The following is a 25,258-nucleotide window of genomic DNA, read 5'->3' on the forward strand; positions in this document are numbered from 1 at the left end:
GCTATCCTGCTATGACCCCAAAATAACTTTGGCACTACCGTATTTCAGAATGATTAATATATTTTAAACTGACTCTGGACCCTCAGAAACAATGCCTCCATTAAAATCCACTAAGGTGGGTATTCCAGACTATTTCTTTAATTGAGTGGGAATAAATGTTTGTTCAGGTGATTTGAGGTGTCATTTTTTTAGTGCACAAAATGATTAAAAAGACTTTGTTCAGTGTAGCGTGCCAGGTTATTACTCTTTACAGACAAATTAGAAGTCAAATTCTCTCCAGAGAAGTAAACTCATGCAGCCAATATGTTATTACAATTCTAAATAAAGATATATATTTGTCATGGATAAAAAAAACACTGGAAAGCTAAATGATTATTGATTCAGACTATTATGTAAAGTAATATCAACGTAATTTCAGTTGAGCATGCAGGCTGCTCCTGCACACACCCCTCGCATTTCACATTGAATTCACTGGGGTAATGTGACCTTGACTGAGGGCAAGACAAGAGTATTTTAAAAGGGCCAGTAGCACATGCAGCAACACCACAGCAAAGTAGGAAGTTTAAGAGGGTGCCTTCCAAAGATAAGGAGCGAGCTTTGTCTTGAAAGTAGGTCTATTGTTCAAATTCAAGCTCTCTCTTCAAACACAAACATTTAAGCAAGCAGGCAAGCAAGCCGGATGCTTGTACAAATATTTTTTTCTTTCTGTGTGGAAATATAATCATTGATATTTGTCTGTGCCAAAGTTGGCCTTTGCACGTCACTCAGATCAGGACTCTCTCTGAGGTTATGGCCACTTCTTCTAAAGTCTTGTGATGCTGCATATTAGATTTTTCCAGTGTCATGTTTTGCTCACGTGAGGCTTGATGCATCTTGTCTTGACAGAAGACAAAACCTGAACAAAGGAATGAGGGATGAATCATGTCTCCTCGCCAGCCTTCTTCCCTGCACAGACTTCACACACCAGCCATGGAGAGATGGAAAAACAAAAGCACCTTGATGGAGCCCCAGACTGATAGATAGATAAAGAAGTTATGCGTTCCAGTGTGAAAAATGAACATAACTCACTGCACAAACATGCAGGGACATTCATATCATCTTAAGTTATTGAAAAACAACTAAAGTCACACTTCAGCTACCAACATTACGGAGGTCATAGCTCGTCATTATAATGCAAAACATTTCACAACATATGCCACAAACTGAATATGATAGTTACTACATATTGTTTATTTGACTCTGACAGTGTGAAAACATTGTGGGAGTTGCAGTATGAGATGGAATAAACAGTATTTTAAGTGGAGGATGTTTTTAGTCAAATCTAACAGCTAATGAAAAGGAGCACTACAAATATCGCAACAACGACAAAAAAACTTTTGTCCTACTGTTACACTCCTGTCTACAATGCTTTGGCAAACACACACAGTTCTTCTGTGCATGTATTGAGATGAAGTACATAACCCACACATTTCAGCACTCAGACAAGAGATTAAAAGTATTTGAGTTACCCAAAAAACCTTTTGTGCCTTTATGGGCGTCACCCAAAGTCAGCTTCAACAGAAAAGGCTGGAGCTGTTATTTTCCATGTGGTGATTTAAAGATGGGAAAAAACGAAGTGAAGGTGATATTTGAACAGAGGTATCATTATGAAAAATGATCTCGTGCCGACTTGCTGAGGGGGCCGGGATGAGTTGCAACTGGAGGGCTGGTGTTGACGGAACAGCGCTGCTCATTCTTCTCTTTATCTCACTGGCATTCTTCTGCCTCATTTCAATAGCCATTCTTCACTGAAGAGCCCCCTTTGCTGCCGTTCACACTTCTTGTAATTTGTATTCTAAGTAGCTCACAGAGCTTTTGTATTCCGTGCCGATAGCCATCTGAATCCTCACTCTGACAGTGGAGGCAGCAGATATCCTCCATGTACACACACAGACCCCTCAGATGATGAAAGGTAAATTGCAAAAGCAGAGTGATTGCAGTGCACTCATTATTCCCAATAAAAAGCTACAAGACCGGGTGCAAATGTTGCACTGAACTTTATTGGGGCAAACTGTGTTTGTTTTTAACTTTTAAAAAAATGCCAAGAAAACGTAGCTGACTTTGTGTCCCCCATCAATGTGTCTGCACTAAAGTTCCTGCATTTTAATGAGTCTTTGGCTTTGCAGCATTTCCCCAAAATCTCCACACATTCACTGAGTTTTGATAAATGCACTCATAGGACCTTCTTTAAATAATTTAGTAGATATTAAAATCACAACATTGCATAGTAGTATTTTCTGATTTAAGTGTTATGTGTATAGTGTAATTGTTATGTTTATGAATGCTGTATTGTTGGTGGCATTTGTTGTTGAGCTGACTTGTTTTGTAAACACGTGAAGCAAATGCCACATGGAAAAGTGACCCAGTACTATGCTACCAGATCATTTCAAAGGCTTCACAATTCCAAAAACATAACACTGAATTCAAAAAAACTACCTTGGGAAATTTGAGCAAAATGTGGAGCTCAACATGTGAACTCTTCAGAAGAAATCCTTCTGAAAAATCTCAAAAACAAATGTCAGTGGAATTCCCCAGTGTACCAAAAAGTGAAATGGGGAATGTAAAAAAACGAAACACCTTATGTAATTCAGCTCACAGATGAAATTCACGAGTTCTGCTTGCAGACAGATAACAAAGCAACTGTCTGCGTCTGAATAGCGTTGATAAGAGCATCGTACCAATATAGTGGCCATTCTATGAGCTGCAGAGTCCCCCTGTTCCTCTCCTCAGGACTCCAACTGCAGGGGGATCTGACGGGGACAAGCACAGGATTAGTCTAGAATCACTTTGATGAGCTCCAACATATGCTTATTACTTTCATTTAAATCCAGTGAAGTGTTTTTTGTGATTATTAGATTATTAATTAATTAATTAGTTAATTAATGTTCTGGTTTTATAGTTAGTAATAACTAAGCTTTGTTTTCTACTAAGCACTGATTGATGTGGTGTTTCAGCACCACATTTTCAACAGATTACTTATAAATCAAACTGTGGAAGTGTTTCCTTGGTTTTCTGCCGATGCTTCACTGTCCTTATTCTAAACGAAAGTGAAAAGGAAAATGCATAGTTTCTGTCACACCAGGGGATTTTAGTCTAGTCAGATTACAAGTGTTTGGAAAGCCTTCATGAAGTGGTTCACTGTACACAGAAATAGGCATTCATACAGTTAATAAAAAGGGAAAAATATATATATGTATGTGTACTTAAACTGTGGGAATAATAACTTACAGGTGGATGTTTGACAGGCTTATTACACAAGGATTGTTTCTGACACTGTGTGTCTGGTGTTAACTGTTAATTAGAGTGATGGCCTGTGGGTAGAAACTGTTCCTGTGTCTGCTTGTTTTGGCGTACAGTGCTCTGTAGCGTCTACATGTCGTGAGGGGAGAAGGTGGAACAGGCTGTGTGCCATTTCCTAACCCTGGACCTGTATAAGTCCTGAATCAAAGGCAGGTTGGCACCAATCATTTACGCTTGTAGTCTGTTCCAGTCCTGTTTGGTGGCCGATTCTAACCAGACAGTGATAGAGCTGCAGAGAACAGACTGGATTCTGCATTGGAGGTCATGTTTTTGGGCAACATAATGCTAGTCATTATATTTTCTGTGCTACGTGTAAGTCATATCGTACAGCCACAACACAAACAGCAGAAGGTTTCATGCCGTCTTTTAATAGTAGTAGGAGTTTTTTATGATTCAGCCAGGACTACAATCTTTTGCCAAACTTCCTCATTTTGATGAACACCCACATGTATACATTTTCGTAACAGCTCACTGGTGATGAACTCAACTATGAACTGTGGTGAGTTTGGGAATTTTTTTCAGACTATAATGTTTAAGACATTTACTGTACCTTTGAGACTGTGTTAGTTAACCTCAATCACACCTTAAAGAACTTCTGAAATTTTAGGAATATAAATGTTTTCAGTTTCATGTGCACATTGTGTGTGTTCTGTCTGTTAAATCCAAGAAAGAAAAACATTATCTGTCTCTCATATCATCAAGTGCTAATGCAAAATAGATGCATATAAAGGCAATTTAGAGAGGAGACAACATGCTGTTTTTGTTCTATGAAAAATGGGCTGATGTCCTGATGCTATTAAAATGTTTTGAGGTCATGCAGCTCTAAGAAGTCCCTCTTCAACACAAGGAGGAGACATCAAGGGAATCAGTGATGCAGATCGACTCATTGAATCAATGCTGCTGTCATATATCAAAGACGTGAAGTAGTATTTGCATGCCACAGGATATTCAGTTTCAAACAACTGTCAGCTACGTCTGAGTAGGAGGGCGGGGAGTTTCATGTGGCCTGGTCCTATATACCCTAACTGAAATTAGAGAGGGTTGGCAAAACTGTGAGAGAATGAATGCTCTGCACACTGAGACTCGGGAGCCGTTTGACAAAAATGCCACATTACAGGGCGTGTGTGTCTTTTCAAATCTACCGGGGGTCATTTAGCACTTGGGAGCGTAGACTTAACAGCACTTGAGAAGTGACAGGGCGTGCAGAAAGGTGAGGACAGATTTAGACCCCCGCTGATGAAAACTGTCATCAGACACAGTTAAAAAAGTGATTTCTAGAGACAAATATGAGACCGGGGAGAAGACCCCGAACGACCAATCTAGATGTCAGGTGATTCTTGCTTCATGCAGAATGAGCGGGGGGGGGGTGAACCGCGAGGCTGCTGAGCTGATGACATTTTATCAGGAAAGCATGTGTAACCCGAAAATTCCTCTAATTTTCCAATAACTTACCTCGACTGACATCTGTGGCACTTAATATAGCATGTTGGTTAGTGGTCTCATTGAACTGCAACATCATTCCTGTATTTCTGTAATAATGGGTTATATTTTTGGATTATAATATCACACTGATATAAATTGGATCTCTCATTATACTCCAATAAAATTCTGGTGTGATACTCAGCATGCTGTTTACATTTTCTTTGTCGGGTTGTTGTGTTCACTGACCACTGTATATTCATGAACGGTTTATGTATCAGGCTGTTCTTCCCCAAAAGGATAAGTGCAGTTCTTGTTTGTAAGGGCTTTACTTCCTATTGCACAGACAAAGCGTGGGGTAGTATACAGGAAGTATTATTTGATACAGAGGAGAGCAAAAATCACCAGAAATCTTTTAAAAATCTGTCTTCAGGATCATCTCAGCTTGATGTTATTAAATAATTGTCACCATGGCCAGAATAATGACATAGTCTACTGTCAACCAACCGTCCTCCTCCACTTTGTCCCTAGAGACTTGGTTCAACGTTTTTTTTTTCCTTTTTTTTAAACGTTACGTTTTTTAAACGACTCGGGGGCAAAAAAGTTTCACAAACTGACGCCCTTACCACAGGCAGAGTAGTTTGTTTTATACTCAACCCGTTTTTGGAGACAAGTGCGTCCTGCTGCTGCTCCTCCTCGGGGGAGGGGTCACCAGGACCGGCGGTATTTATTAAGTTAAGTTGCCCACGCTGAACTACTGATCCCCTCTGCTACACAGAAACACGCACTGCTCCTGACGCGAATTCTACCTACGAGTGGTAAACATGTCGGTGAGTTTGTTTATTTCTGTTTTTCAGTCTGTGCCAGTTAGGTCTGTTTTTGCTTGAGGCTGTTTAATGGCAATTCATGTAGATAATTTTAATTATTTTCCACCCGTGTTTACAGTATTAAGCTATAATTCTCTCTTAACTTACTAACTGAATTTCAAATAAACGCACTCAAAGGCAACATCAGCAACTTAGAGAAATGTAGGATTTAAACTTTTAGACAAAGACTAATTTTGCCGCACCACGGTGACTCACCTGTCAGCGTGCCTGAAGTAAGAGCTGCGACATAATCGCAGCGGTACGGGTTCGACTCCGACTCCGTGTCTTGTGCTGCATGTCAGCCCCTGTCTCATGTCTTTTTCTGCAGAGGTTATTATCCTATAATTAGAAAGAATTTTTTTTTGAGTGATGTGGTTGTTAAGAAAATTACTACCCAGCTCTCAACTGTTTCCTAACTTTTCAATTCCTTTATCCATCAGTACTACACTGATACCTGGGAATATGAGGACAACAGTACCTACAACATCTCAGAGGAATCTGGAGACTTTGAACCAGGAGATGGGCCATGTGAGAGTGCGCTCAGCAGTGACTTCAATAAGATCTTCATACCAACAGTTTATGGAATAATATTCATTCTGGGAATCGTTGGCAATGGATTAGTCGTTATTGTCATGGGCTACCAGAAAAAGGTCAAAACCATGACGGACAAGTACCGGGTCCATCTCTCCGTGGCCGACCTCCTGTTCGTCCTCACGCTGCCCTTCTGGGCTGTGGATGCGACCAGCACCTGGTACTTTGGAGGTTTTGTCTGTGTGTCTGTGCACATGATCTACACAGTCAACCTGTACAGCAGCGTATTGATCCTGGCCTTCATCAGTCTGGACAGATACTTGGCAGTTGTGCGGGCTACAAACAGCCAAGCCATGAGGAAGAAGCTTGCAAGTAGAGTGATCTATTTGGGTGTGTGGCTGCCTTCAGCTGTGCTGACTGTACCGGACCTGGTCTTTGCCAGGGTGCAAAGCATAAGTTCTTCAAACTACCTCTTCCTAGACGAAAGCATGGAGGCCGAAGACTCCAGGGCCATCTGCCAGCGCATCTACCCCCGCAACACCAGCGACATTTGGACTGTGGTTTTCCGCTTCCAGCACATCCTGGTGGGCTTCATACTGCCCGGTCTGGTCATCCTTGTCTGCTACTGCATCATCATCAACAAGCTGTCGCAGGGCTCCAAGGGCCAGGCACTGAAGAAGAAAGCTCTGAAGACCACGGTCATCCTCATCCTGTGTTTTTTCACCTGTTGGCTGCCCTACTGTGTTGGCATCTTCTTGGACAACCTCATAATGCTCAATGTGGTCTCTCGCTCTTGTGAATTGCAACAAGCTGTGGAGAAGTGGATTTCTATCACAGAGGCGCTGGCCTATTTTCACTGCTGCCTAAACCCCATCCTCTATGCTTTCCTGGGAGTTAAGTTTAAGAAATCAGCCAGGAGTGCACTGACAGCCGGCAGCAGATCAAGTCAGAAAGTGACTCTTATGACAAAAAAGCGAGGGCCAATTTCATCTGTGTCAACCGAGTCTGAGTCCTCAAGTGTTTTGTCAAGTTAACAAACAGTCAACCCCAGAGTCTGTGACTTGATCCTCTCAGGAGAGAAAAACTAAGCTTCAATTTCAAAGAACTTACTACATTTTGTACAGATGTTAAAAAAGAGTTTTTATACACTTTAATTTGTTTGCCTTGTTTACTGCAATTGTGTGTCCTGTGAGGGTATTTACTGCAATTTTTCATTTTTTATGTTCCTCAAAGCAGATTGTGTCCTTGGCAGTGCCTCATTTCCATTCATTAATCAAGGTCTATTTTCCCTGTTTTCCTCTTGTTGCTGTATCAGAGTTCACGCCTATAGTGTCCTCTTCTGTTTTCAGGAATGGTAGCTGTTATTGGAAATTGTACATAGTTTGTAGCATTTGTGTGTTCGCACTTAAGTTGTGTGATTATCTGAAAGCTATTATTTATTGCTGTCATTCACACTGGAAGTTTTGTAAAAGAAAAACTGCATGCTGCTTTTTTTTACCATGTGACGTGTGTTTTTTGATGTAAAAATAAAAAATTCAGTGCTTTCCCATCATGACTGTGTGGTGTGCATTTTGACCTAAAACCAGCTTCTCCTCCCCTCAGGGTGTGGGGGATGAGGTGTGTGTGTGTGTGTGTTGGAGGGAGGGGGCGGGGGGCTTCCTAACACAAATGTCTCCACCTGATCTGGCTAAAAAGCAGAAGGAGGACTGAGCAGACAGGCCCTGTAATTGCAAGAACATCTGTGCACTTTTACATCTTAAGCAGCCATGACACAAAAGCTACAATTCTCTGTTATAATTAGCAACCATATGGCTCTTTAACAAAGAAAATAGCATGTTAAGTTCTCCTATGACTTCTTTTCATTCTTTTCAGTTAGCAAGATATACTACCTCAATTATGTTTGGCTTGTAAACAAGTGTTATCCTCTCACTCACTTCACTGAGTCGGTCACTGGGTCAACTTGGCTATTTCCAAACACACAAAATAAAAAGTAATAGTATTCAGAAGTCAGGTTATATATTGTGAAGATGCAAATAGGCAGAGCACTTTATATCACTGGCAATAAATCTGTTGGAGTAATATAGTGACAATATCAGACATAAAAATGACAAGTTTGAAACACACATCAATCTTTCTGTGGGGTCTTATAACTGCAATACAGACAGAGTGATGTTCAAGTTGGAGACCAAAGGAACCTGGCAACAATAGATGTCAATGGGAATTAGGTCATCAAATGGCCGCTGTGCAATGCAGTGCTGGCATCCATTCAAGACTCCAGTGGAGATACATTTCCATTTCTTTACATGTAAAAAAAGGTGTGAAGTGCCCCCATCTCAGCCACAAGGTTAATGGGTATTTTGGGGCTCTGGCCTCTCACAGTGAAACAGGATGAAACAAAAGGTGCTTTTTTCAGTTGGAAATGTTCCCAGATGATTTTGAATTAGCATAAGAGCCGTGCTGCCGCAGCCTGTGCGGGGACCGACCTGTGATTAACACTTCAGTGTTCTTTTACCGGCAACAGAAAAGGGGCTAAACCTAAACACCACCCTAAATACATTTTAACAAGAAAATGGTTAAAATGCACAGATATAAAGACATCAACAAAATCTAAACTGTTGGCCTACAACATTGTTTGAACACTGTGACATCATTTGCTCAAAACTGATGAAGACAAAGATAAAGAAATTGGTTCACAAATGAGATGAAACATCATATGACAGTTCCTGAGAGTTCACCACATTTGTCTAATGGATTTTATTGATTTTTTTTGGCTGCCATGGATGTATTTTATACAATTTTCAAAATACTTCATCACCAAAATACTTCATCACCGTAACATAAATGGACAAGGCTTTTATCCAAATTGTCCACTTGAGTGCACAAACAGTACTTATGGCACCCTTGGGAATTAACCCTTAGGTGCAAGAAGGCGCCCTTTCATTCATAATTAAAGCTTATGGTCGATGTGTGTGATGAGAAAATATTCACTGTTCATCAAAACAGACCTCTAAATCCATAAACTGCCTCTTCTGTACTATCAACTTAAAGCTGTGTTTATTTTAGATAGACAAGGCCTTTCAAATATGGTAACAATCTCATGATACTAAAGTCACTATCTCTTGTGAAACATCAACATCACTTTCCTGTGCAATGTTTCAAAAATCCAACCTTCAATATATTAGTTAAAACAAACATGGAGTGTGTGTGCGTGTGTGTGTGTGTGTTGCAGTAATGAAGGGTTTCTTTATAGTTCCTTATAGGTTAAAGGCCAAAGCTGTTGAAATGCACAGGAAATTGTTTCCACTGGTGATTTGTTACCAGTGTGCATCCAAGTTTTAAACTGCAACTTGACACTATTGTCCACTCTGTGAAGGGACTCATTTGGGTTTCACTGTGGAGATATGTTAAACATATGGGTGACAGTATAAGTACCAAGTACCAGCAAGTGCACAGATTATTACAGAGGGCTACTACAAAAACTACGGATGAAAGGAAAACATATACCACAGGTTCCTTTTGGGCAGAGACCTGCTCCGCTAATGGTTACATTGTTTTGGTTGGAAAGTGAGCAGCAGGAAGGCTGTTTCCTGCATCAGGAGCTCTTGTGGTCAACAGCCTGAGAAAAGCTTTGATGACCCCCCGCTGTATTCAAACTGCCATCCCTCGCTGTGCATGGCCATTCCTGCAAAGGTCACTGGATACCTGGATGCACTTAGTGCACTCGACCAAAGGCGTGAAAGTAATTTCACGCAGAGCGTCACTTTTAATGTTCACATGAATACGTAAAAAGCCCACACATGGTGGTCATGTTGTAGTATCAGTGTTATTATCACTTTTTCATGTGGTTGTGTGCATGTAGTGATACATCAAGTATTTTAGAATGTATGTTTTCTTCATCATTTATTCCCCCAGTAATATTGTCATGCCTATAGTATAACATTTTAAAAAGTTTTAAGCATTCAGGGACCTTCAAATCAATATACTTTAGACTACATACTACAAAAAATGATTATGTACTAATATCATTTCTCATTTTGGTAAATGCGGTATGTATCTCTGTATTTTGTTATTAGAGAATCAGAAATACCCACAAAGACACAAATACACAGCCATAAGCTGCACGTCAGTCATTTATTATCTCTTATTATCACTGATAACAGTTTTCACCTTTGCTCTGATTCACATGCAGTTTGGACGCATGATTTGCTCTTTCTGGAAGCCATGTCCATTTTCTCATGTAGTTCACAAACTTCACTTGTCACACGTTTCAAACATGTAATTTAACGTTGATTGCTAAGCTATTTTGTAGCAGTATGTATAATCACGATCAAGCTAACCGTGAGTTAAAGCAATTTTCATTTAGTTGTTTATGTTATTTTGTCTAGATACCCCTTTGCAGGAAAGACAAACAAAAGTCAGCCGGAACTCCATTTCAGTCCTTCGTTTCTAGCCGGAACCCACAGCTTCCGGTGTTTGGTGCTCCGTCAAAACAGGTCCTTCTTTCCTTTACCCTTCCATGCAGTGAACAGCTGATGTGGTGCTTCTCTCTGTCAGACTGTCGTGAAACATTTTGTTGTCATTCTTCAAGAATATAGCTCGACATGATTAAAGAGGAACTCCAAGGGTAAGAAAGGAGTGAACGCTGTGCACGTGGGAGCTCACGTCTCACAGCACTTTAACCAGCGTATGCTAGCAGTAGGACGGATGGCAGCTAGCTAGTAGCATTACTTGAACATGCAGCAGATTGCATCATCTCACAGTTTAAGAAAGTACACCATCAAGGTTTACCCGTGTGAACAAAATGTTTACAGCAATGTGAATCTAAACACAAGATCAGCCCGCATGCTGGCTAACTTTTCTGCTGTCGTGATTTGAGCTCTTTCAGCACTAACGTTACGTTTCATGAAAGAGTCGCTCAGTTTACGATGGCACTTGCTTAATATGCGATTTGCATTTTGTAACTGTTAATATAAAGAAATATCAGCCCAAATTGCCAAGTATGATCAGCCCAAAGCTGGAATACGAATGAAATAATGCCAAATGCTGCGAAGCAGATTCACATCGATACAGAGTTGAAATCTGGCTCCTGACAGGTTGTGTTCATGCACCTTCCACTGCTGTCCTCCTGTCAGTGTCCCAAGTTATTGTAGAAAACACACTTAGTGAATAGAATAATAGAAATCCTGTTTGAGGGAATGCAATGCAATATACCAGCCCTGCACTAAATACTTAAAAGGTTTGGTTTAATTTTATTTAGTTATTTGTGTGTCACCTTAATTTTATAGTACTGGACAGCATTATATTAAATGTTGTTTCTAATATTCTGTCCACCGTGTTTAGAAACACGTTACAATATAATGCAATCTTATCAACATCACACGTAGTAGCTTTAGCAACAATTACCAGCGAACTGAATCAAACCCTATCAACAATTCCTTGTTTCACAAATGTAAGATTGCAGGGCTTCTGCATTCGATTGCATTTTCGTCCAAAGAGCTTCAGCTGTCATGGAAATTTGGTGTACTCTGGATGATCAGTATATGTTTTTATGTGCTACTGTTCTGTCCATTTATTTTCCTTATATGAATACACCTGTTGGGCAGGTGTCATTATGACGTCTGTTTTTCATTAAAGGTAGTGCACTGATCGGTTTCAGTTGCCAAATGTGATAAGCGGTTGGATGTTTAAGTGTTCATATAATCATTTGTCAGTGAGGAATTAAATTTGCAGTGTAAAGACTGGCAACCACAATGTTTGTTTACTGATTTGAGAACAGACTGCAGGTGTTTTGTGGACAGCTGTTCCAGACAGTCAGACTGATCTCACTTGCCTGAGGGGAAAAAACATTGCTGATCCAGTTTAACAAATTCAACTGGTTAGTGGAAGATAAATAAACAAACCAGCACTAGTTCATCTTTTATTAATCTATTCCACACTCTCTGTCTCGGTGTAGTCAAGGTTCATAACACAAGGTAGTAGTGGGCTACGCATATGTATGTTTTGGGTTGGTATGCCCAAATTTAATTCGGGTGTCATTCCGAAGTATGGGACCTTAGTGTAGCCTAAGATTCATGATGAAATCCTAAAAGTTTTTGTGCAGTGTTAGTTTCAAATTTCGCCTCAAGGGAATTGTAAAACCTGATCTGAAGTCCTCTCCTGGAAGACAAGGACATGGTTTTTGTTTAGGCTTTATTTCTATTTCTAGTAGGCCTTTGGTCTTTGTTATTTCCTGTGACTAAATAGGAGCAGCTCCCATATTGCCCCTAGGCTTCCTCCAGGTCTAGTAGACACCTGGTCCTTTGGATAAACCAAACAACACTCGCTCACCCACCTGCGCTCTTAGCACACTTTTATAACAGTGAATGCAAGTCTGGTTTGGAGAAGGACAAAGTTCAAAATTTCACAATTTCGTTATAAACAACATGTTGGCAAATTACTTCCTCAATAAGCCAAACACTGCCCTTATGTTGACCTGATTTAGGCCCGCATTAATCACTTTTAGTTAATTTTAAGTTAGGTTTAATTCACAAAGTATTAAAGTTGAGTTCTTATTATTGTCAAAATGAAATACAAAATATGAACTTGTGCTCTCACTGCCAACTGTTTATGGCCATGTATGACCGTTATCTAAGGTTTGTATTTGTTGGAACGTAGTTACATTCATAAATAAGTGTGATGTTTGTTCCTGCTGCCTTGTATGTTTTGGGACCTAATTGTAACATCTAGATAAGAATACAGTGCTGTCCTGTTGCTTCCACAAAACAAACATACTTTTATAGGCTCGCTGTCACACACTTCAGCACTGACACTGTGTTGTGCTGTGTAGTGTGGCAGTAACATTTAGCAAATAAAGACGCCTCTACTTTCAGATAAGACTAAATGTTATCATAATCTGATAATCTGTATTCTTCACAAATTCTATAATGGATTAGAAAGTGCTGCGGCGGCTTCTGTCTTCTTAAAGCCGTAGTGTTTATCTAACTAATCTTACTTTCTGACAAACTCCCATTCATAGAGGCTACAGTAGTTTTTGTTCGAAATAACAATGGGGTTAAAGGTAACTTAAAGCAGCACTAAAAGCTGGATGGCTCTGAATTAATTTTCCCAGGCAGCCAATAACTTCCTCATGGGATGCAGAGGACATAGGAGGTGGAAGTAAACTTAAATGTTTATGTTGTGTGTCTCTTCCTGTTTCAGGGCGACGGAGGAGGAGCAGCAGGCTCAGTCAAAGAAAGGCCTGAAGAAACAGCAGAAGGAAGCGGAGAAAGCTGCAAAGAAGGCTGAGAAGCAGGCCAAGCTGGTCAGTGTTTTGCTTTTTTCATGTTTGTTGTTTCACATCCGTCACCCCCCTCTTACAGCTGGTAAGGCTGTGACGTGCGGTCTTGCTGGGCATTGTGGGTCCAGGAGGGTTGGTTAGCCGCAGGGGGGGCAAGAGCGTCCATTGTTTAAGTATTCCTGTCATTTTGGCTTTGTTTACATCCACCCAAGCCAAGTGCTATTTTTTTCTACACCGAGTGCATGACGTACGTATAGCTCTTAATGTGTAGCTTGTGTAACCGCAAGTTAAGAGGGGCTTTAAACATTTTACAGAATAAAGGGCACACTCAATGCAGTGTTCTTGCACTTCAGAATGTCATGTTGACAGGTGTGACAAAAATCGTCAGACCTTTTTATGGGCAAAGTTTTACCAGATTTTTGGAAAGTTGTTAACAAAGTGATCAACATGGTGCAGGATGCAGAGAAAATGTCTCAAAACCTTTATCTTTAACAGACTCGATAGAGTAACCCCAACGATGTTTGCAAACTGAGTACTATGTTTCTTTATATCTAACAAAACCTGTGGATCAGTTGCCAGTACTAAAGTACTGCTCAGGGTACCCGCAGGGTCTTAAAATTATTAAAAAAGTTAAATTTCATATTCTAAAAATAAGGCCTTAAAAGTATTAAATTCCATTTACAAAGTGTTAAATTTCGTTTACAAAGGTCTTAAATTGTTTCTTGTCCTTTCATAGGATTAAATAAATGCCATGCATAAACAAATAACTTTTTGTCTGTGTGACTTTACAATTTACTCCGTTTGGTGTGACTTGGATGTTATAAAGCAGAACAGGTAATGGTCCGTGTTTGCTTTGCGCTCTGGACTGTGGAGTGATTGCGGTGCACGAGCTCTGGCAAGAAAACAAAACGTCTCTGAAGCTACTAACAAGCTAACATTAGTTAGTCGACTCAGAATGGGCAAGTGTCTGAGGTTCAGAAGGCCAGAGATACGGACAAGTTGAAGGCATAGAAGGCAGTGGCGCTGAGGTTAGAACAGCAAGCAGACCCACTGCAGGTTACTGATCAGTTAATATTACAACAGCAATGGAGAGACAGTTGTGTATGAGACGAGCACCGTGTCTGTGTGTCGTTGTTGCGCCACTGTTGTAGGGTAACGTTATGTGAATGGAAACATCCAACATGCTAACGCACTTTAAACTTAAACCACCCAGATGCGCCGATCACCGGGAAAAAACAAACTGCAGCCCAACTTCTTGTCCCTGCTGCTTTCAAGCCAGTACTAATCAATACTATATTTCAAGCAGCCTTTAGATGCAAAAACAGAACAGGATGAATAATCACTGAAGCAATTGGCATCTACATTGGCATATTATGTTGCATTACATTACCTTATCTAGCCAGGGTGTAACTAATTGTAAGAACTCAAACTGCACAATTTATTTTCTATTTTTGGTTTCACACCATAAGAGTTATTAATGTGACAAATAAAGTATTCATTTCACCCATAGGTTTCATTTACACTGGGGACGCTGGGGACTTGTTTCCATCACTTCTTTTTAAAGCATTTGTTAAATATGTTCTGAAAAATGGCTTGCAACAAATGAAATTCTTTGAGAAAGGTGTATTAAACAATGAGTGCAATGTAAATATAGAACATATGTGCATTGTCCAAAAAAAAGTAACTTAAGCTAAAAAAAAAAAAAGCTGCTGATTACTACATTATATTCTGTTTGAATTGTCACCTGAATTTTATGTCCCACTTTATGTAAATAAAGACTATTCTACCATAAATTGGTGCAGAAAATGTCTCCATAATGCAGGAAATTTAAGTATTTAATGCTCAAAATTTTCTAGGGGAAGACCCCCAAAAGCCCCATTTATATATTTCAGCATTGAATGTTTCATCAAAATAGTGTTAAAATATCTTCTTGTCTTGTTCTCGTGAACCCAATATTGGGAATCGTGCATGTGAGCTAAGTGTGTCATCACACCCCTAATCTGAACCCCACCACTTTTCAAGACAAAATGATGTCCTTGATTCATTTTATGTTATTGGAGTACAAACACATCCCAAAAAGCTATACTGTATTAATATGAATGTGAGTATTACAATAAAATGTTTTATTAAATTCAGGTAACTTCGTAAATAGCATTTTTCTCAGGCTTAAAATTCATACAGATTTTCCTTCATACGGCAGTGAAGTTGGCATTAAATTTCATCCTAGCTGGTATTAAAAAGTCTTAAATTTAACTTTGAGAGTACCCTGACTTCTGTACCTCCGCAGCAAAAATGCCACAAATGCAGTGCCACATGTTTTTTGTGTCTGACAAACATATCTGAAGTGACAGCAGGGAACTGGTTTTGGATATTTATGAGCTTTTATAAACTGCACAGATCAGATTTTTTTCTGTCCCAATACGGATGCCAATACCCCAACTCCTTCGGGTAATCCCTTTTAAAGCAAAATCTACTGCATATAAATGAGATCTGGATGCATTGATAGAAAATGTGTCATCTAGCTCGGCACTGGCTTATCCAAGACTAATTACAACGATGTGTGTCATGACTCAAGTGGCCTTTATAAGTGAAAGCAACGAAGTATCCCATCTTCCAGCTGAATTCACCCAGTCAGCATGTTTCATGAAAGAAGCAGGTGTTTAATACATTGGCTATAGCTGCCTGTAAGAGTGTTGCGAATGTTCACTGAGTGAGCGTTAGCTGTGTTATTTGCCCTAGTGCACTTTTTTTTTTGTGCCTGACACCTATCGCGCTAAGTGGCTCCGGTGTGGGTCAGTTGCTTCACAGCTGTAGCAGGTTCCACGTTCAGTTAATGATGAGCTGCAGTATCATCCATCATGTGACTGGATCACCATGTCAAGGATGGGCAATTCCAATTCACTCCACCGCCACCAGCCATTTCCACACACCAATATCAATTTGCATAGGAAATGGAATTGTAAGTTTGCCAAGTCTCGATCTCATTGCACTCGGGAGTCATTTGCCTAGAAGTCAGTGCAGAGATAAAGAATCCATCCACTTAGGCTGTTTCTATTACAAAGCAATATCTCCTGCTGCCATTACTCATTGTCTATGATGCTTTAGAGCAATGTGTAAAAGAGCTGCGTGTGCTGGGGATCTGAGGCCTGGCTCCACAACAGAGCTATGATTTATTAATTTTATTCCCATCTCTTGATAGCTCACGATGAAAACACAATTTATATGACTGTTGTAGCAAAACGTTTTAAGTTGCTCCATTTGAAGTGGAATGTTTTTGAAAATGTTTTATGTTTGAATTTAATAGATAGTCCTCTTGTTTTTATTTCCTGGCTATTTGCAATGCCCTTTAAACCCCCGTCGTACTCTTTGTGTTTCAGGCAGCCGAACAACAAAGCACAGAGGAAGATGTAAGTATCCCCTACGGATCTCAATACTCTAAGACCAGCTGCCTGCCTTTTCTGTCTGACTTTAATCTACCTCTGCTTTCACACCTTTGCAACAGTTTGTATGCAAATGCCTGCGTGCTGATGTCTGTTCTCTGTTCCGACAGTTATTCCTCCTTAGATCGTGATAAGCCTCATTATCTCTTCTGTCGGTCTGTTATCTCAGATGCAGTAGACAGACTGACGCTTATGAAGTCCAAGTGTTCGAGTTTTCTTTGAGAACAATAGGGAGTTGACGTGCATGCACTAAAAGAAGCGTGGCATTTTCTGTTACGATGAAATGACTGAACTTGACTTCTAAGATGTTGTGTTTGTATTGTTCCAGGACTTCGCCAAGGACCGATATGGTGTGTCGGCTATGGTCCAGTCCCAACAAAAACTGGGTTAGTATGAAAGCTACTATCTTCTATGATCAGCCAGCCAGGCCGCCAACCAAACTCACTGTCATTGCTGAAAACACAGAGACATAATAGAGAGAGATTTCTGCATCTTGAAGATTTGCAATGGAACACATTTCAAAGGGATAGAACTTTAATTTGACTATAAGTTTAATGACCATCTAGACACTGTCACTTTCTGAATATAGTGTAAATTTGTAGAATTAACTGTCTCAATTCATCACATTGGACTGATCACCCTCTTTTAGATGTTTTTTAGTATATTTGATTATTTGCCTGCTGTTGCTGCTCTCTTGCGTCTGCATTGTTGTCACAAAGAGTGAAAAACAGACACACGGAAGAAGATAACACGGCGTAGGCATTAAACACAAAGACTTCCTTTGGTTTGAGCAAACGTCTTGTTTTAATACAATTTCAAGGTACCAGGGTTGTGTGTTTTTGTTTTTTTCTTCTTTTCTGTCTGCTGCATTCTTCTCAATTTCCTGTCAATCATCTGACACTTACAAAGCCTGGAAGTCTACCCCAGAAAATAATCTCTTAAAAACTTGGCGCTTTACAAATGGCTGTGTCTTTTTGTTTGTTTAAAATAAATAAATAAGGCTGTTGTAAACTTGGCTAGAGTAGCAAGGTCGGTTCAAAATCAGGGTCGGGTGGCTGACCTGCACTCCTTCCTTCATCTTGTGTTAAAGACTCAACGACATTGTTGCCATCCTTTTAAGTAATTGACATAAAGGTCACACATGGGTCAGCCCCGTGTGGAGAAACGCAGGTTTAACGTGGATACTTTGGTGCAAAGGGTTAAAAGGCACATTTCACACTAACATCCACTTTCAAAGTGAGGAAATTAATGTGATGGAAAAAAAATGGCGTCCTGAAATGGAGAGCGTGCTGCAACTGTCAGATGATATGTTTTGATACAAGAGGACATCCTGATCCACGACGTCTCAGATTACCTTAGTCTGGCACTCAAAAGATACAGATAACGCGATTACAGCTGATAAACATCAAGAAAAATGCTTTTGGTCTGTTCTATCGTCACGTTTGCAGCAGCGATAATTGCAGTAACTAATACGGTGCGATAACTCCCTGATGAACCAGGTAGCATGCGGACCTGTCGAGGTCGTCCATCTGTCTGGATGCTCTTTCAGCTCCAGTGGCAGCAAACAAAGTGGGGGCCTCCCTCACCTGCATGTCAAGCCGAGCCATTGGGACAGAGGGTTGTGTGACTGGCTTTCATGTGGGTTGACGCAGAGTTCTCAGCCAAAAGGGCGGCTCTGTTTTCTCTGGTGCAGCCTCAGTGTCTGCTTCTTTGGCGCTTATAATAAAGAGACAGCATGCCTCTGAGTGACACAGGTGAAACTAGAGTCAATTTGTCATGTAGCTCACAGAGAATGGGCGAGTTGGACACCTTTTCAGCAGGCCTCCTAGTGTGTCTTATTTATTAGGCACGTCTGTAATTTGAGCATTTTATTTTGTGTACGTCTACACAAACACTGACACGCGAATGCATGCTTATTCACATTTCTGCCTTTGGGACTGTGCCTAGGGGGTGGATGGGGCGGGAACGGGTAGTCTTCTCTGCAGAGAGGTGGGGAAATAAAGACAGAGAGACAAGTCCTTTTGAAGTAATACATTTGTGTGTGTGTGTGTGTGTGTGTCTGTGTCTATGTCTGTGTGAGCCAGACAGGGCTTTGGTGCGGGTCCAAGACCTTACTCCTGAGAAAGCTGACCAGCTGATCTGGCTGCGTGCCCGAGTCCACACCAGCAGAGCCAAAGGTGAGATCACCCCCATCTTTGTTCACCCTTTTCAGCTTAGAGCGACTTTCCTTTGTGCGAAAGACACAAACAGCCAAGATTTAGACGACTTCTGCGCTAATCCTTGGTGTACCATCATGAAATGTCTAAAACTTCCACCCTTGGGCCAGTTCTCCACGTCTCTCCCTTCTCTTCAAGACCAAACTGACCACATGCTGGTTGACTTTGACTTCCCATGACCTAGATGACTGACATCACTGGGCAGCTTTTATCATACCCCTGTGTAAAGTGAGAATGTCCCCCATTTTCTACTGTATATGCCTCAGACACTTACAGAGCAGTCTTTTCCATCCCTTCCATGTTAAGCAGAGTGACAACCTGAGGGCGTTTTTGATACCATTGTCAGACTAGCATGTCACTGCCAACTGGGAGCTCAGATAACCTCTATTTGTTGGGTTCCAGCTACTTGGCAGCCACAAAGTTGCTCTGTTTGAATACAATGAACCTACTCAGCGTTCCCAGGTTATTACCCCTCTGTTTGAAACATCCCACCCATTTGCTGCTGTGCTAAACGTGCGATATTAAGGATATATCTTGTAGCCATTTCCTTTCACGATAACTTGTAGAGTGAAAGAGCCACTTCCCCTCCGCTCATGTCTACATTCTCTCTGCTCGCTGTAAGGATGTCCGCGTGAGCAGAATAACATCCTGATTTGGTCTGGGATATGGTGCATCTGTTGGTGGGATTTTGGCTTTTGCTATTATCCCCACCACCTACCCGCCTCTCTCACAGGCAGCAAACATCAAAGTTCTTGGGTGGTCTGACTGTCTACTGCCCTGAGATTTTGTTGGCTTACTTGTTTACACTCTTCCTTAGGTGTGTGTGTTTGTTAGGAAGGTAGCAATCACTCTTTTTCCACACAGTGCTCTTCAAAGAGAAGGTTGCGTTCACAAATATTTGACACTTTACCTGTAGATGACAAGGACGACCCTTACAGCTGTGGTGGGGGGTACCTTCTTCACCCGGAGTCACACGTAGACTTTGGACTAAAAGAACATCTGTTGCGTCAGAGAGCCCCAAGCATTTATTGTGAAAAGCATTTTAAGCTTGCATGAAAGAGATCTTAACAGACCGGCACTATCTGTTGTTGTTTGTTTTGTTTTTAGGGAAGCAATGCTTCTTGGTCCTGCGTCAACAGCAGTTCAACGTGCAGGCACTGGTCGCAGTGGGAGACCGTGCCAGCAAGCAGATGGTCAAGTTTGCCGCAAAGTGAGTACCGAGACTGCTCTTCCTGTCAGATTGAGCACAAACAATGGTGGGAAAATCCTGCGGGCCCTAATCATCCGCCAATCCATTTTCACACATTCTGAGCGAGGTGGAGGGTGGGGGAATCAATCATTTTTCACTTGACAACAAAAGCTGGCTGTTAACGGGGTGGGGATACAGCAGTGTTTTAATGGAGCGGTTCCTGTAGAGATGGCAGATACAGCAGCATGGATCAGAGGAGGAAGAAATACTTAAGAGCCAAGCATCATTAGTCATGTTTGCAGCCAAGATGTAGCCCATTACGTGTAGTCTATGAATGAACACGACTATGCGCAGACATGCACTTTAAGCTGAAATTTGATGCTCACAAGGGACCCTTTTTTGAGCGGGAGTTCTAAATTTGGATATTTATGACATAATTCATGTAATGTACTAAAAGATACATTCGTCAGGTTGTTGGAAGCATCTGTTTTTCAGTCCTATCATTGTTTGATGAATTCACTATGTTTGTAAATGGGGAAGACTCTAATTATCATGTATTACTTAACTGGAACCACCTCAGATATTGCTAAATTAGGCCAAGGACGACACCCACAACTGTAATCTGCCGCACCAAAACGGCAGTTAGTTATGACATTGGATAATAAAGAACTTAAGCAATGCAGAGATTGCAGCTTTAAAATAAGCCTCCTGTTAAGCAGCAGCTATCACAGCCTTACAAAGAGCTGCCACCGAGACTGAAGACCAGACAAACGTATGCTGTCTTACAAATCGTTTGAAAAAAGTCAGTTTTGTTAACACACACACAGCACGTCACAGAGAAAGCAGCGTCAAACATCCTTGGCATGTGTGTCAGGCTTCCTTACTTTGACCTCGCACTCAGCATTGAGGCCACTGAGGGTGGACCATAAGGCCAAACGGCAACCTAAATAATTCTGTAATGTTAAGAGGAAACATACACACATTCGATGCAGCCAGATCAATGTAAAAAACTGATGGAGTTTATGTACACACCTGCCTGAGTCGCATGTAAACAAGTCAGGGAGTAAATTTGCATTGAATGCCTACATGTGCATGAATCACCATTTTCCAAACATTGATTTTACTCATGTTTCATAAATGAGACCTTCGGAGTATGTTTATTTAGCTTTTCTAATGAGGCCGAGGTCACCGCTCTGACCCGAGTCTTGATCTGCTGACTGAACACACTGACGCCGCTGTTAGAAGTGGAAAATCCCCTGGCCCCGTGCCATAGTTCGTCCCAGCAGTCATTGAGATTCTGCTTCAACTTTCTGTTATTCAGCACTGCTTTGGAGCTTTAGATATTCCACTGAACATAGGCATAGAAAGGACTTGTGATTTCAAACTGCATGTCGTTTTAATATTGGAGAAACGTCCGCTGTATGCCACAGGATATTGTTTCTAGGACATCGCTCACATTTGAATATATTTTTGTCAACTGTCAGATGATTCCTTTTATGTGCATCAGTTTCTCAATCTGGTTCTGCAATGTTGTGGTTGGGCAGTTAGGTTGTTGCGTAATGCATTGCCACCTAACAACAGAGCAAGTGAAAGTAATGACACGGTTGCCAAGACAACACGGTCTTGCATCAAAACTCAAAAAAATGGCAAAGTCAAGCTGCACTGTAACGATTCACCAAGAGGGTTTCTGATCGTTGTTGCTGGGATCAAAATGTTAAGTGCTTTTTTAAAATATTTAAATCTTTAAGAGCAGGTGGCACCATCGGCTCCTGTGGCTTTGTGGCCCTCGTCTAGTTTCACACACTTTGGTGCGATGATTGACAAGCCGAGTAAGACCCTGGATTACAAGTAAATCCTCTCATCATCATGCGCGAGGGCAGTGATGACATTGCTAGGAGGGTCTCTTTTGACATATTGTATGTCTAAGTTGTCCTCCTCTGCACTCACAAAATTTAATTAAGTGATCTTCAGGCTCTGTGACTTAACACTTGACTCAAGTACCTTTGGAGTGCTGAGGGTAAAGCAAAAGGGAACTGTGGCTCATTTCGCTTCAGAAACTGGAAGAACAATAATCACGTCTGATTGTTTGTGTGTGTGTGTGAAGTTTGTAGGTTTAATTCGGTCCTGAGTCACCTGGTTCAGTTCAGGGCGTGTTAATGAATCACTGATTTGGATGTCACGTAGCATGCCCTGTGGTGTGTGTGTGAGACCCTGACTAGTCAGTGAGAGGTGCTGTACCACTGCATAAAAGATCAGCTGTATGTAGTTTAAAGCAGCTCTTCTCAAAGTGGGGTCCTTGGTGGGGTTCAAGGGGGTAAAAAGGATGGGGGATCTATAAGTAACATAATGTATGACTGTATTGGTCGTGGGTTTCATACACCTTCTGCAATAACACCTCTAAAGGCAAAAATCCTATCTGGTGGGGCGCCTTTCTAGTCTTTTCGTACACTCAAAGCGCTTTTATGCTACATCTACATTCACCATTCACACACATTCTGAGCCTAAGTGCTCAAAGAGAGACTGACATCAACAACAACAGCCACCAGGGGCAATTCGGGATTCAGTATCTTGCCCAAGGACATTTCGACACGCAGCCTGGAGGAGCCAGGGATTGAACGCCGACCTTCCAATTAACGGGCAACCCGCTCTACCTCCTGAACCACAGTCGCCCCAAAGCCAACAGCTTATTGATTTTACTCTGGCATCGAATTGGTACTCACCATTGGCCGATACTCAAAACCCAGCTATCGGGACTGAAAAAGTCGAAATGGTGCATCCCTAGAAATGACATGAACAGCAAAATCTCTTTGCGGAAACAGTGGCTCCCCGTACACTGGATGCAACAGGGACATCAAACGGTAGCAGGTGTCCTGCATGAGACAGGAAGGCCACAGTGGTCACCTCCAGTTTGTTCTGTAAAGAGCATGTTTCTGCAGCCTTGGTTACATCAGGACCTTTATTTTTGTCTGTTTTTGTTTGTTTGTTTGCCTCAGCAATAAACTGGTCAAATGTCTTGCAGGTTAATGCGAGTTTGTGTGAGACCTCTGAGGGTAATGTTTGGTAGTTGTTTGCAGTCTTAAAGGACTGAAAGCAGCACGATTGTTAAAAACAAACATGCGTGGGATCTTTTTACCGTTTCGAAATTGGAAAGCCTTGTCTAATCGGTTCCGTTTTCCAGTGATGCATTAGCAGTTGAAAGAATGGCCATATGTGCCAGAATCAAAAGATGCATTGCTGTGGTGTGCAGTCGTAATGCAACGGAAGAGAATATTGTGTACATAAATATTATTATTATTATTATTATCGATACATAAAAATTGACAATATAAAAATATAGAACAACAATTAACTATTGACAATAAATATGTGCACTGTGCCAGGTTTGCGCATGATATGAAATGAAATAATAAGATATGGCCAGATATTGTGGCCAGAGTTCAACTCTGTTTTTGGCCTAGATGACCTCTGTAACGTTGTTAGACACCGAACACACACTACATTTAACCCAGTTTGTAAGCATGGTCACAGAGCCGGTCAACGTGATGACCCATAATCGCAAAGAGCAAACTTTGTATTCCTGGGACATTGATTCAGTGCGAAATCAGTCTCTCTCCCTTTCTCATCTCCGTGTGAAATTGTCAACTCTCTGTCTTGAGTTAATCAGTTGTTTTCCCTCAGTGTGTGCTGAATGTGTTGTTGCCAGCCTCTGGGCCATGCAGTGGAGGTTATTAATGGGGGGGGGTTATTTATCTAACTGATCTCCTGCTAGAGGGGAAGGGCTATGGTGGCAGCTGTCGTAGGGCTGAAGGAACGGCAGTACCCCAGTGTTCAGTCCCTCATTACTTCTTTTTAATGAAGAGGAGTGAAGGCTTACAGCGGGGTTCCCATCTGGCCTTGCGCTGCATGACGATCAGTGTTGTTTCTCTATGATGTTGCTCTGGGTTTCAGTGAGGTACCTGTGTAGGAAGATGGCGCATTGTTTTGACAATCCATAGCGACAAAATTAAAAATGGGTTCCCTTTCACATGGCTGTAGTTTACTTTCAGTTGAGTGTGTCACGGGGGATTTCTTTCCCCTGCTCTCAGTATCAAACTGTTCACACAGTAGAGCTAGGTACTTCCCAGGAGCTCGCAAAAACGGTGTGAGCTGCGAACTTTGTGCAACATGTTTTCTCAAAGCTCAGCAATCTCTCTCTAACATGCCTGCTCTGCTTATTAACTCCTCCTCCATTGTGGCAGATATCAACATTTGAAAGGAATTGGAACTATGTGATTATGCACATTACAATAATGTATCCTGTCTCCTGCTGGTGCTGGTTTAATAGCGCACATGCCATTTGATAGACAGTTCGGTCAAGAAGGGCCGTTACGCTGCTCAAAATCACAGTTTGATGCCACCACAGGCAGAGATTTTCCAAAAGTGAAATGAGCTCCTGATAATGTGGTGACAGGAATCATTGTAGAGTCCCAGAATGTATTTTGCAGTGAGTAAAACTGTGGTGTAATAGTGTATTTTTGGGGCTATTACGTAACAGACAGCCACATTTGTCTAAAATAGGATGTGTGGAAACCGTGAAACATTTTCCACCCTGCAGGAACCTGTGGAGCCAAACGAAAGTCTGCATGTGTTTAGTAGAGAAAGGGGGGATAGCGGTTTTGTTATGAAGCCACAAGTTCTTCTCTCAATTTGCACCTTCCCCTCAAGTTAGATAATGTCATAGCCGCAGTCGTATTTTAGGATGTGTAGTGATTTGGAGAAGGGAGGAGAAAAAAAGAATCTTGTAGTCACCCCTACCACATAACTCAAAATCACTCAGCCATATCCCACACTTTGCACATCAAACTGTGAAAAATGGAAATGTTTGTATGCAAGCATCAGTCATAATGGAAATATTGTTCTCACGCAGTTAGCCTCCCACACAGATGAGTTTGTTTTCTAAGTGCTATCTGTTGTTTACACTCCACTCTCCCTACTGTCCCCAC

The 25,258-nt window shown here is 41.3% G+C and overlaps 2 protein-coding genes across 2 annotated transcripts in view; both read left to right on the forward strand.

Moving 5' to 3' along the window:
* Positions 1-5,439: 5,439 nt before the first annotated feature.
* LOC119903907 (C-X-C chemokine receptor type 4-like) lies at positions 5,440-7,707 on the forward strand. Its single transcript, XM_038720207.1, has 2 exons — positions 5,440-5,588; positions 6,065-7,707. Exons 1-2 carry the CDS (start codon positions 5,583-5,585, stop codon positions 7,187-7,189), a joined length of 1,131 nt encoding a protein of 376 aa, XP_038576135.1. The 5' UTR covers positions 5,440-5,582; the 3' UTR covers positions 7,190-7,707.
* A 2,916-nt stretch (positions 7,708-10,623) lies between these two features.
* dars1 (aspartyl-tRNA synthetase 1) overlaps positions 10,624-25,258 on the forward strand; it is a 31,796-nt gene continuing 17,161 nt past the window's right edge. The window contains exons 1-6 of the mRNA XM_038720209.1: positions 10,624-10,779; positions 13,353-13,455; positions 16,809-16,838; positions 17,200-17,257; positions 18,956-19,048; positions 20,195-20,297. Coding sequence (XP_038576137.1) covers positions 10,757-10,779; positions 13,353-13,455; positions 16,809-16,838; positions 17,200-17,257; positions 18,956-19,048; positions 20,195-20,297 — 410 coding nt within the window. The 5' untranslated portion in view covers positions 10,624-10,756. The remainder of the gene's footprint in view (positions 10,780-13,352; positions 13,456-16,808; positions 16,839-17,199; positions 17,258-18,955; positions 19,049-20,194; positions 20,298-25,258) is intronic.

The sequence above is a fragment of the Micropterus salmoides genome, unplaced genomic scaffold (genome assembly GCF_014851395.1).
Source record: "Micropterus salmoides isolate LMB-PRFRI ecotype aquatic unplaced genomic scaffold, ASM1485139v1 Ms_hic_scaffold_15, whole genome shotgun sequence".
Lineage (NCBI taxonomy): Eukaryota > Metazoa > Chordata > Actinopteri > Centrarchiformes > Centrarchidae > Micropterus > Micropterus salmoides.